Here is a 12,005-nt window from a genome sequence, read left to right on the forward strand (position 1 = left end):
ATCCAGATGTGCTCTATCTACTGCATGGAATACGGCTCAGCAGTAATCGTGCTGAGTGTCAGAAGCCAGACTGGGGGGGGGGGGGGGGGGGGTTGGGGGATGCTATTGGATGACTGATTCCATTTACATAAAGTTTTTAGAAAATGCAAACTAGTCTGTAGCGACAGCAAATGAGTGGTTGTCTGTGGGGGCAGGAAACTCCCAGGGGTAACAGGAGGGTCGTCATCTTGATTCTGGCAGTTGAGTGAGAGAGTGTGTGTGTGTGAGAGAGAAGATGTGCAGCTTCCCTAATGTACACTTAAAGCATGCATATCTGAGGTCCGTAAACTCTACTTCAATAAAGCCGTAAAAACCAAACCAGCAGCAGGGACCGGCGAACCTCTCCATGCCTCTCATACCCGTCCTATCCCAGTCCATGTGCCCCCTTAAAAGCCCCTTTACCCAGGGGTCAGTCCCGCTCAGGTACGTCCACTCTCACACCTGCACCTCTGAGCCGAGGAGACACAGTTCTGTTCTCCACACCCCTGAACTTTGGATCCACGGGAGCATCTTGTCCACATCTGAAATATGCTTGCAGATTCAGCATTAGAACTTTAACACTGATTCTTACTGAAAACACAGGCCCAGTTCACTTTACTGGTTCTAGTGGCCACGTTGTGGCTCTATCACAATGTATTTCTTCATGCTCTGGTGACAAATATCTGAGTCTATTTTTAAATTAGCAACTTCAACTGCATGAAGTATAAAAAAAAAAAATCTGAACCAGCTTTCTGTACCATGCACTACACACCATGCAGAGTACGATATAAAAACAGAATTTATGCAATTCAATCGACACTAGAGTTCTGGTGTCATAGTAGGAAATATTCAAAATGTCTACAGTGGATCTAACTTTATCTTGGGCATTTTGGGGATAGGGTAAGATTTAAACCGAGATCTCTGCTCACAGAGGCTTATTTACATCACCCTCTTCAGAACAACAACTAACACGCTAAGCACACTCTATTCGTCAGGTTATTACATGTGCACATGCATCGGTAACGTGACAATTCAAGACCCTCTGCCGATACAGTACTGGAAGGGGAGGCGGCGGGGCGTGGAGAGGGTGACAGGGCTGTCTGTCCCCGGAGAGAAACGGCTCCATGAGGCAACCACACGGGGCAATTAAACATCCTCAGGGTCTGCACGAACGACTCCTAGCCAGCATGCGCCAGCTGAGAAATGATCCACGGGGCAGCCAGGCTTCCAAGGAATGCCCGGGGGAAAAAAAGAAAAAAACCTACATCTAGGATTCCAAATAACAGGCAAAGAGCGTTAACAGGGTCACGAGCTTTTAGTTAGGAAAGCCGCCAGCCTCTGCACGTAGGTCGGACCAAAACGCACTCCCGCGGAATCCTGTTCTGAACGTAAGACAAAGAGACACTGGAAAGCATATAGCTATCTTGGGAAACAGTGGTTCCAATTTTCAGAATCCAAGCTTCATAGATGATGTTTGCTAGTTTCTTCACTCCCTGCTCCAATAATTTCATGACGTTATGACATTTTCCTAGGGGCAGAAAGTACAGAATTTTACCTCCAACTAAGTTTGGAGGTAAGATGCTCATTCTGTTCTTCTATTAAGTCAAATGCACGCAAGAAAAAATCATCACCGACTGTTAGCCACCCAGCTAAGCCAGGGAGTATGTAAACACATCTGCCTAAGTGTCTGTGATGGGAAGTCACAGTGGTGACACGGGAAAACGGGGTTTTAGTTCTGCCATGACTGAGGACCAGCAGCCCTGAGAAGGGAGAGTACGGAAAGAATTCATCTGGTGCCTGCAGTCGTGTTACAGAAAGTGACTTTTTGTAATTAAAAACAAGCCCATTTCAAACAGATATCCAGTGTACTGTACACTTAATTTAAAACTCATCCCCAGTGATGCCGTCCTGGGTGGGAGGATGGGAGCATGGGATGGAAGCATTACAAAAGCCGTAAGAGAACCGTGGGCAGTGACGGTCTCACTGATGCGTATCTCCCTGCTTCCAAACTGCCCCAACTGTACCCTTAAATAATACATGCAGCGCACTGTATGTCAGCAACACCTCAGTCAAGTGGTTTTTATAGAAACACGAAACAAAATGTCAGGTTGTAGAAGCCTTCATCTGCAAAGCAAACCAGGACACCAGTGACCACACCTGTGGCATGCCAGACAACACCTGAAATATCCACGTTTCCTGAAGGCCTGCAGGCCTCGGATATAATGTTTAAACCTCCCTCTGATATCGCCAAATGTCCACAAAACAACTTCACGTACAACATCCTTTTAGAGAAAAACAGTAGTATTTCACCAAAATTTCAGCAGGAAGTTAGTATTTAAAGAAACCCTCTTTGTCGGTAGAATGCTAATTAAAACATATTCTACTTTACCCTGAACACCATTATCTACTTTATGGTTCACTAACATCACAGCTGTCATTAACCTCCGCATTAGCCCCTCTCACGCCCACTACCTACGATCTGGACTACACAGGGGGTTGGGTTATGGAGCCCCTCGACGCCCTCGCCACACCCACGAGCCACTCAGCAAGGCCAGGAACATGAAGGAAGACCCCAGTCACCATCAAGTACCTTGCACCCAACGGCTATTGATGTACAAGCTCACACAGCCGTCAAGACCATTTGTGAGCCAGCCCAGACCGCCGTTTACTTACACCTCAGCACTTCAACAATCAAGTTCATGTCAGTACTGAGCTTCTTGACGTGGTCCAGGTTAGCTACCGTGGTGATTGGCACGTACTGATCACTGTCCATCTGCGATATAAGGTACATGTCACTAGCAAGGTTCTCCCTGCAGAGAGAAGACAACAGCTTTGAATTAACCTTCCTTTAAAAGCAAGCTTCGGAAGAAGCAGGAGTGTGGCATGGGAGTCCTTCAGAGTCAGATGGGAGTTCAAACCCCTTCCATCACTTGCCATCTCTCTGACCTTATGTAAAAATTTTTACAGACATTTGGAGAGGCAGGGAGGACAAAAGTATACTGCACTTGTTACAATCACAGGGTAAGCCTTTGGAAACATATTTATAGCTTATTTTTGTTCTAAGAAGTGTTTGAGTAGCTTACTAAAGACACAAACCCACTTTTTTAGGTATGAAAATCCTAAGAAAACTACGAAAAGGCCGGGAAAGGCTGGTCCCCAGAGTGCTCGCTGTTCAGTCTGGAACACGTACCAGAGGAGCTGCAGACCCAGTGGCAGCCAGGTTACAAAGAAGGAGACGTGACCAATGACATGACCCACGGGGTCCCTCCAAGGAAGCTGCAGGTACCAGCAGTTCAGGGGAAGGTGAGCCACTTGCTGCTGTCTGGCCCATGCTGCAAGCTTCTGGTAAGTCTCCATAACCAGGACGGAGTGCTCAAAACCTCTCAGCACAGACACACTGGTTCCGCAGCAGAGGCTGAGGACAATCTCTAAGATCCACGAAGCCACACAGCCACAGACCCGTGGAGGGACCCGCTGCTCCACCCCCACCTCTCAGGTGGCCCAGGGGGGCGAGAGCAGGGCTTGAGCAAGGCGTAGACCCAGCTCCTCCAGCACACGGCCTCACGGCCCAGGCTCACGGCCTGGCTCTCCATCTCAGAGCACGCCCTCAGGCAGGGTGCGGGGTGGGCAAGGAAGGAAAGCTGGGGCCCCACCCGGCCCCACCCCTCCTCTCCCCACCGTGCAGCCCCACAGTCTACGGGGCCCCCATCAGACGCTCTGAAGTCCGAAAGCAGGCCCAGAAAAACACTTTAAAAATCACTATCACTGATGGGAAACTTTACATGTGACACATCAGTTATCTTCATGCTCAAAGAAAATTACACTTAACCCAATCCCATCCTCTTGTATGTATGGTTGTCGCTTTGAACTTTAAAGGTTCTGCTTCATTTGTCAAGAAAAAAGGTATTACTCAGGAGAAAGAACAACTAAAACTACGAGTGGCACACATACAGAACGCTTTGTTACTGCAGAGTTTGGCAGACTATGAGGACTACTAACAGCAAATTGTTCTCAAACTTCACTGTGCTGAAGAATGTCTCTGTGAGGCGATGACCTACGGCCCCGCCTTGAGAGTCTGATTCTGTGGGATGGGGGGGGGGGGGGGGGGGGGGCGCGTGCCCAGGACTCTGAATTTCAAAAAGCAACCCAGGTAATGATCATCACGATGGATCCATGCAGACGTGCGTGGAACACTGGCCTAGATGATTATGTTTGGTTCTCCACTGTGTCAAAGGCTAGGACTACTCCACATTCTCTACTTCCTATTAATAGCTATACACAGACATAGATACCAACAGACATACCCCCTCGTGTGTACACAGTGTCACATCTGTATAGAAAAACCGGCACAGAACACTCCAGACAGCAGGGATGAGAAAAACCACCGGCGTCCTTACCTAGACAAGCAGAACTCCAATGTCTTTTTGAGTACTTCTCGGGGGTCCTCCTGGGTTTCTGGTTGAGACTCATTTCCTCCTACATAAAAGCAATGATCAACTTAGGAAAACAGCCTTAAAATTTGCCAAGCAGATGATTCTGCACAGCAATTCTCATGATTTCAATGTACATGTTAATTTACCTACACTGTGCCTTGATAGTAAGAAACTTGCTATTTTACCTACTAAAAAAAAAGAAATCAGAGGCAAAAAATTTAAAACCCCCTCTCCCCCAAACAAAAACAACAGTTTCAAAAATAATCTGAGGGATGCCTGGGTGGTTCAGTCGGTTAATAACGCATCCTACTGTTGACTTCAGCTCAGATTATGATCTTGTGGTTCTTGAGTTCAAGCCCCACGTTGTGCTCTGTGCTGGCAGCGTGGCATCTGCTTGGGATTCTCTTTTTCCTTCTCTCTCTGCCCCTCCCCATTTCAAAATAAATCAACATTAAAAAAAAAATAATATGAGCAGTAAGATTTATCAGCAGTTTAGAGGTCTTTCCCCCCCCCCACCATCCTGAAAATAAGTGTAAATTATTTAATTCCTTGTCTCAATTCAAAAGGCCTTTCAGGCAGACTGCAAGAACACAGATACTAAAACCAAAATGAAATATAAAGAAAAGAATCAAAGTAAGAAAAAGGCAAATACAGGCCAGGAAGATAAAGGCTGGGGATTACAAGCACACGGGCCATAAGGATGATGCAGTCTCTACACTAGAGCCTTATGAACCTGCTTTTAAATGTCCAAGCAGGCATGGGGCACCTGGGTGGCTCAGTCAGTTGAACATCCAACTTCGGCTCAGGTAATGATCTAATGAGTTCACAAGTTCGGGCCCCGCATCGGGCTCTGTGCTGACAGCTCAGAGCCTGGAGCCTGCTTCAGATTCTGTGTCTCCCTCTCTCTCTCTGCACCTCCCCCACTCACGCTCTCTCTCAGAAATAAACAAACATTTAAAAAAAAAATTTTTTTAATGTCCAAGCAGGCAAAGTTCCAAGTAAGAAGCCTCTGGGCCAGAGATCCTACTGGAGGATACCAAGTGAGCAGACCCTCAACAGGAGACAGACTGGCCCGAGCCTCTAGAGGCGACTTCTTCTAAGATGGAGGATGGTGGGGCGCCTGGGTGGCTCAGTCGGTTAAGCGTCCGACTTCGGCTCAGGTCACGATCTCACGGTCCGTGGGTTCGAGCCCCGCGTCGGGCCCTGTGCTGACGGCTCAGAGCCTGGAGCCTGCTTCGGATTCCGTGTCTCCCTCTCTCTCTGCCCCTCCCCTGCTCTCGCTCTGTCTCTCAAAAATAAATATTAAAAACATTTAAAAAAAAAAAAAAAGATGGAGGATGGCACAGTGGACAATGTCTGAGCGCGTGTCCCATGAGGCACCACTCACGGACCAGGGGGTGAGCTGGCACGCAGGGTGAGGTCCTGGCACCCCTGCACTTGCACACCACAAGAGCAGGATTTTCACACTGGAGTCTGGGGTGATGCCCCTGCCCTTCCCCCAGGACTCTGCACTCCAGGCAAGGACCCCATTTTTAGGTGGCCAGGATATCAAAGGCACCAAAACACTAAGAACAGTTTTCATATACTTCTACATAAATCTGCACACATACTCACGTACGTGGAGTTTTCCCACAAGAGACACCAGTTTAAAAGTCAAAGACTGACAACAGTAAAGACAAAGTGGGGCATTTACTGAACAAGTAAGCGCAAACTCTCTGCTCCCAGCGGGAAAGGCGATCTGCAGCTGAATGAGTCAACATGGAACGTAGCATCAGGTGGAGTCAGACATGAAGGAGACCGCCCCCGTGCACGAGGAGAGACTGCCCGGGCTGCTCCGGACATGGCGGCCACTGCAGCGGTGGCACAAAGCAGAGGCCAATGGAGGAGACGGTGGGCCTGGCGGGGATCGGGGGAAGTGCGTTCTCCAGCAGGGGTGCCGCCAGAGCACGGGACTGGGCGCCTGCAGAGAGGTCGGCACGTCTGGGCAAGTCAACGGGAGCAAACGATGAGGCCACAGAGGCCGGGAGGCGGCAGTCAGAGCCTGCGGGCCTTGTGGGCTCCTGCAAGGAGATGAGGATTCTAACCTAAATGTGATAGGAAAACAATTTTCACCTTGGAGAGATGTCTCCGGTCTGTACTGAAGACGGACAGTGAGGCACAGGAGGGAAGAAAAAAGCCTGGTTAGGACGCCAGTGCAATAATCGAGAATAAACTAGCATTTGGGACAATTCCAGGTAAGGGTGGGACTTCAGCCAAGAATACAGAAGAGCGGTGGTCTAGGACCGACCCCTGGGCAGGCCAATCTCCCAAGGAGAACAGAGAGGGTGTGGCCAAGGAGGGGACATGAAGTCAGCAAGAAACACAGGACACGGCAAGGTCAAGGGACAGAAGAAGCCAGAGTTCATCACTGGAGGCCTGGATAAAGGCAGTCACAGTGCTGTTGATGAGCCTGGGGCAACAGTCTACCTGGATGGGGCTTGAGAGGGCATGGGACCCGAGCACATACAGGCAGCTGGCCCAGACAATGCTTCTGGAGAGTTCTGCTAGGGAAAGACCGGGTGTAGAGGGCAGGCTCATCTAACGTGAGAGAGAACAGCGCTATGTGGAAGGCTCCTCCTATGGCAGAGAAAGGGTCCACGAAGACCCTGAGAGCACAGAAAAGGGTCCCAGACAGAGGCTGAGGTGTACAGGTGTCAGGGTGGAAAGTGTGCTTCTGATGGCTCCAGTCTTCACGTGAGGTCATCTGCTTCTAGGCAAGATGGTGGAACCGGAGGTCCCCCCCACCAGCAACACTTCGGCATCCACCCTCGGACAACAGTGCCCAATGGGAGCTCTGGCGTCCAGGGAGGAGACTGTGAAACCTGGGTACGGTCCAAGGCTGAGCGGAGCCGTTTGAGGAGGCAGGCTCTGCATCCAGGCAGCTGACTTGCCAGAGGCCCCAGCTACAGACCCAGAAATGCTCTGCCTCTTGAGGATTCCACCACACCGTTCGGCTTGGGCCTGTCACCAGCATCATTGCTAAGGACCCCAGGAGGAGCCTGGCCCACCTGAGTCCTGGGTAATCAGCACAAACACCTCGGTCCTGGCTGTGGGCCCCAAAGTGGGCCCAGCTCCAGCCCCCCAGGCTGCAGTCCAGGAGTCCCTAGAGCAAGCCCAACACAGTCAGACTGTAAGTTCCATAAGGGCACCAGAAGTGGGCTCCTGCCACTCTCCACCACAGTCCCTGAGCAGGCCTGCTGGCCAAGGGCCCCCCTGGAAAATACCCACAGTCAGTGCCTCTGGAGACAGGCCAGCCGACCCAACCTCAGGCTGACAGCAGGTTCTGAAACAAGCCTGTGACTTGGCTTCAGCCCCTCCCAGCAGCCCACAAGCAGCTGTGCCCGCCCAGAGACCCAGCAGGAGACACAGCCGTCCCTGTCCCCAGAGCTCCCAGGGACCACACAAGATCCACAGCCAGATTCCAATGTAAAGGAGACAAATGGCCTGACAAAGGGTCCAAAATAATCATCTTTTAAAGAAACTCAGTGAGGGGCACCTGGGTGGCTCAGTCAGCTAAGTGGCCGACCCTTGATTTCGGCTCAGGTCATGATCTCACAGTTCGTGAGTTTGAGCCCCGCGTCCGGCTCCAACTGATGGTGTGGAGCATGCTTGAGATATTTTCTCTCTCTCTCTCTCTCTCTCTCTCTCAATCTCTCTCTCTCTCTCTCTCTCCTCTCCCCTCTCTCCACGTGCATGCTCTCCCTGACTCTTAAAATAAACTTAAATAAAATAAAATAAAATAAAATAAAATAAAATAAAATAAGATAAAGAAATTCAGTGAAATCCAAGAGAACACAGACAACAGAATCAGGAAAATGATGCAAAAACAAAATAGTTTAGTAAGGAAGAAGAAACCATACAAAAGAACTAAACAGGGGTGCCTGGGTGGCTCAGTTGGTTGAGCGTCCAACTCTTGATTTCGGCTCAGGTCATCATGCCAGGGTCGCAGGATCAAGCCCCACATTCAGCCCCCTGTGCTGAGGCTGTTTGAGATTCATATTCACCGCCCCCCCGCCTGCTGGTGTTCTCTGTTTAAAATAAAACAAACAAATAAACAAAAACAAAAACCAAACAGAAACCCTGGAGCTAAAGGACACATGGACAGACCTGAGAACAGAGTCAGACATGCAGAGAAACTTGGCAGATGTGAGATGGGTCATGTGACATTAGCCAGTTAGAGGAGCAAAAAGAAAAAAAAAGAAAAGAAAAACAGTGAGGAAGTCTATGTGAGTACTGGGACACCATCTGCTGGGATTCTGTGCACTAGCATAAACTGTCTGAAAAAAAACAAGAAAACAAACCCATTCATAACTGCATCGAAAAGAATAAAATACCTAGTATTCGAATAAACTCAACCAAGGGGTGACAGACCTGTACCCTGAAAACTTTAAGACACTGATAAAAGAAAACTGAGCAAGACACAAATACATGGAAAGATACTCCATGCCTGTGGATTGCAAGAATATGGTTAGAATGTCCACACCACCCAAAGCAATCTACAGATTCCATGCAGCCCCGACCAAAATTCCAACGGCATTTTTCAGAGCTAGAACAATCCTAAAACTCATATGAAACCACAGAGACCCTGCACAGCCAAAGCAATCTCAAGCAAGAACAAAGGGGGCACAAATGCTCCCTGATTTCAAATTATATTACAAAGCCAAGTGATCAAAACAGATTGGTATTGAAATAAAAAGACACACAGATCAGTGAACAGAATAGAGTCCAGAAATAAACCCACATATATACAATTCAACTGATTTTCAACAAGACTGACGAGAATACTTAGTGGGGAAAAGGTGTGTCTTCACTGAACGGTGCTGGGAAAATGAGGCAGCCACATGCAAAAGAATGAAACCGAACCTTGATCTTACAATACGTACAAAAATCAACTCAAAACAGACTGAAGACTTAAATGTAAGACCTAAAACTATAGAACTCCTACAAGAAAACGTAAGGAAAAAGCCCCTTGAGATGAGGCTGGGCAATAATTTTTTTGGTCTTGCAAAACCATGCAAATGGGACCACATCACACGAAAAGCTTCTGCTCAGCAAAGGACACCATCCACACAATGAAAAGGCAGCCTACAGAATGGGAGAAGATATTTATGGGATCTAGACCTCTTTGATAAGGGGTTAATATCCACAACATGTAAGAAATTCATTCACAATAGCAAAACAAAACAAAAATTTCATTAACAGTGGGCAAAGGACCTAAATAGACATTTTTCCAAAGAAGATGTACAGATGGCCAACAGTCCATTAAAAGATGCCCAACATCACTAACCATTAGGGAAATGCAGATCAAAACCACCATGAGACAACATCTCACACCCACCAGGATGGCTAGTATCAACAAACCAAGATAACAAGTGTTGGCAAAAACGTGGAGAACAGGAACTCCTGTGCGCTGCTGGTGGGAATGTAAACTGGCACGGCCACTGGGGAAGACAGTGTGGAGGCTCCTCACCAAATTAAAAATAGAAGTAAGTACCATATGATCCAGTAATGCCACTGCTGGATGCATATCCAAAGGAAATGAAATCAGTATCCGGTAGAAACAGCTACACTCTCATGTTCGTGCAACGTTACTCACAGTGGCCAAGACAAGGAAACAACCCAAGGGCCTGTCGACAAATGAATAAATAAAGATGGGACGTATACGAACACTGGGATATTACTCAACCATAAAAAAGGAGGCATCCTGCTATCCGCGACAACATGAACGTTGAGGCGCTATGCTAAGTGATACAGTCAGGTACAGAAAGGAAAAAAAATACATGACATCACTTGTATGTGGACTCTACCTGAGGGTAGACCCACGGTTACCACGGGCTGGAGAGTGGGGGAAATGGGGAGATGTTGGTCACAGGATGCAGACTTTCATTATCAGACGAATTCAAGTTCTGTGGATCTAAGGGACAGCGCGGTGACTACAGTCGACAATCCTGTACCGTACACCTGAAACTGGCTAAGAGGGTAGACCTTAAGTGTGAACACACCAGAACAAAACAACTACGTGAGGTAATGGATATGTTCATTATGTTAATTAATTAGCTTGACTGTACTAATCATTTCACAGTGAATACGTAATATCAAATGACCAATGCGGTATATTTTAAATATATTCAATTTTTTTTCAACGTTTTTTATTTATTTTTGGGACAGAGAGAGACAGAGCATGAACGGGGAAGGGGCAGAGAGAGAGGGAGACACAGAATCGGAAACAGGCTCCAGGCTCCGAGCCATCAGCCCAGAGCCCGACGCGGGGCTCGAACTCACGGACCGCGAGATCGTGACCTGGCTGAAGTCGGACGCTTAACCGACTGCGCCACCCAGGCGCCCCTAAATATATTCAATTTTTACTTGTCAATTAAACCTCAATAAACCTAGAAAAACCGTAACCTCACCCCGCCATTTCCTTACATTGTTTCCTTACACTTCTCTTTTCTATTGTGGTTACCATCCTCCCACATGCCCTATCACGAACTTATTATGTGGGTTACTTGTCTGTCTCTGTCAAACAGATATAAGCTCAAGTAAAGCAAGGGCTCTCACTAGTCACATCACTGATGGACCCAAGTAAATGTGGCACATGGTAAGTTCTGAATAAATACTTTCTGAATGGAAAACGAAAACAGTAAACAAGTTTTCCACGTGCAGGAACATCGGCCCCTAAGAGAAAGGAGACGTATGACTTTCCGAGGCCCAGGCTCAGGAAGTGAGAAGCCAGACAGAACTCAGTGGGCATGCTGCGTTAAGGGGCACAGAAGAGGGTGCCAGGACAGGGGGCACAGGGAGGGGCCCGCTCAAGTAGGCAGCCGTGTCACGGCAGCGGTGTGATGGGAGTCCCTGAGACCGGGACGAGCCCCCTGGAAGTCGAGTAGCAGCACGCAGACCTCACTCCCCACGGGGCTGGAGACGTGCCTGCCGCCCCCACTGGACCAGGGTGCCTCCCGCTCACAGAGCATGGGGTCCTGCCTCAGGGGTGGGAAGGAACCGGCCCGACTAAGCTCCACTCCGCTCAGGCCTAACAAATCTTTGAGCAAGCTGTAAAAGTATCAAACATTTCCAAGTAACTTAGATGTACGTTGGAATGATAACCAAAATACTTAAAGAAATACAAAACCATTAAGCGCCCAACCAAGACAAATTCAATCCAACCAAAACTCACCACAAATGTGAAGCAGGAAAATAGGACTCGTTATTAACAGCAACCTGTCCAGAACTAACACAGATGTTAACATGAATTGACAAAGACATTATAATGGCTAGCCTCCACGTGCATAAAAAGTTAGGTAGAAATGTGAAAATATTTAAAAGACGCACAAGACTTCTACAAGTGAAAACGACAATGTCTGATATTAGATATAATGGAAACTTTCCAAAATGAAACTGAGAAATAAGAGTTTTTAAAAAGGACCCAGGACTGGTGAGCTCCGGGACAACTTCAAGAGTCTTATACAGGAAAAACCAGAGATCGTGAAAGAAAAGACCGGGATGGGGGTGGGAGTC

The 12,005-nt window shown here is 48.0% G+C and overlaps 1 protein-coding gene across 3 annotated transcripts in view; it reads right to left on the minus strand.

Moving 5' to 3' along the window:
• Positions 1-12,005, minus strand: part of LARP4B (La ribonucleoprotein 4B) — a 93,670-nt gene that overhangs the window by 33,501 nt on the left and 48,164 nt on the right. For all 3 annotated transcript variants that reach the window (XM_078450504.2, XM_078450505.2, XM_078450503.2), the window contains exons 6-7: positions 4,416-4,494; positions 2,692-2,828 (exon numbers count right to left, since the gene is read on the minus strand). In XM_078450504.2, the coding sequence (XP_078306630.1) occupies positions 2,692-2,828; positions 4,416-4,494 (216 nt within the window). The remainder of the gene's footprint in view (positions 1-2,691; positions 2,829-4,415; positions 4,495-12,005) is intronic.

This window comes from Panthera onca, chromosome B4, assembly GCF_046562875.1.
Source record: "Panthera onca isolate mPanOnc1 chromosome B4, mPanOnc1 haplotype 2, whole genome shotgun sequence".
Classification (NCBI taxonomy): domain Eukaryota; kingdom Metazoa; phylum Chordata; class Mammalia; order Carnivora; family Felidae; genus Panthera; species Panthera onca.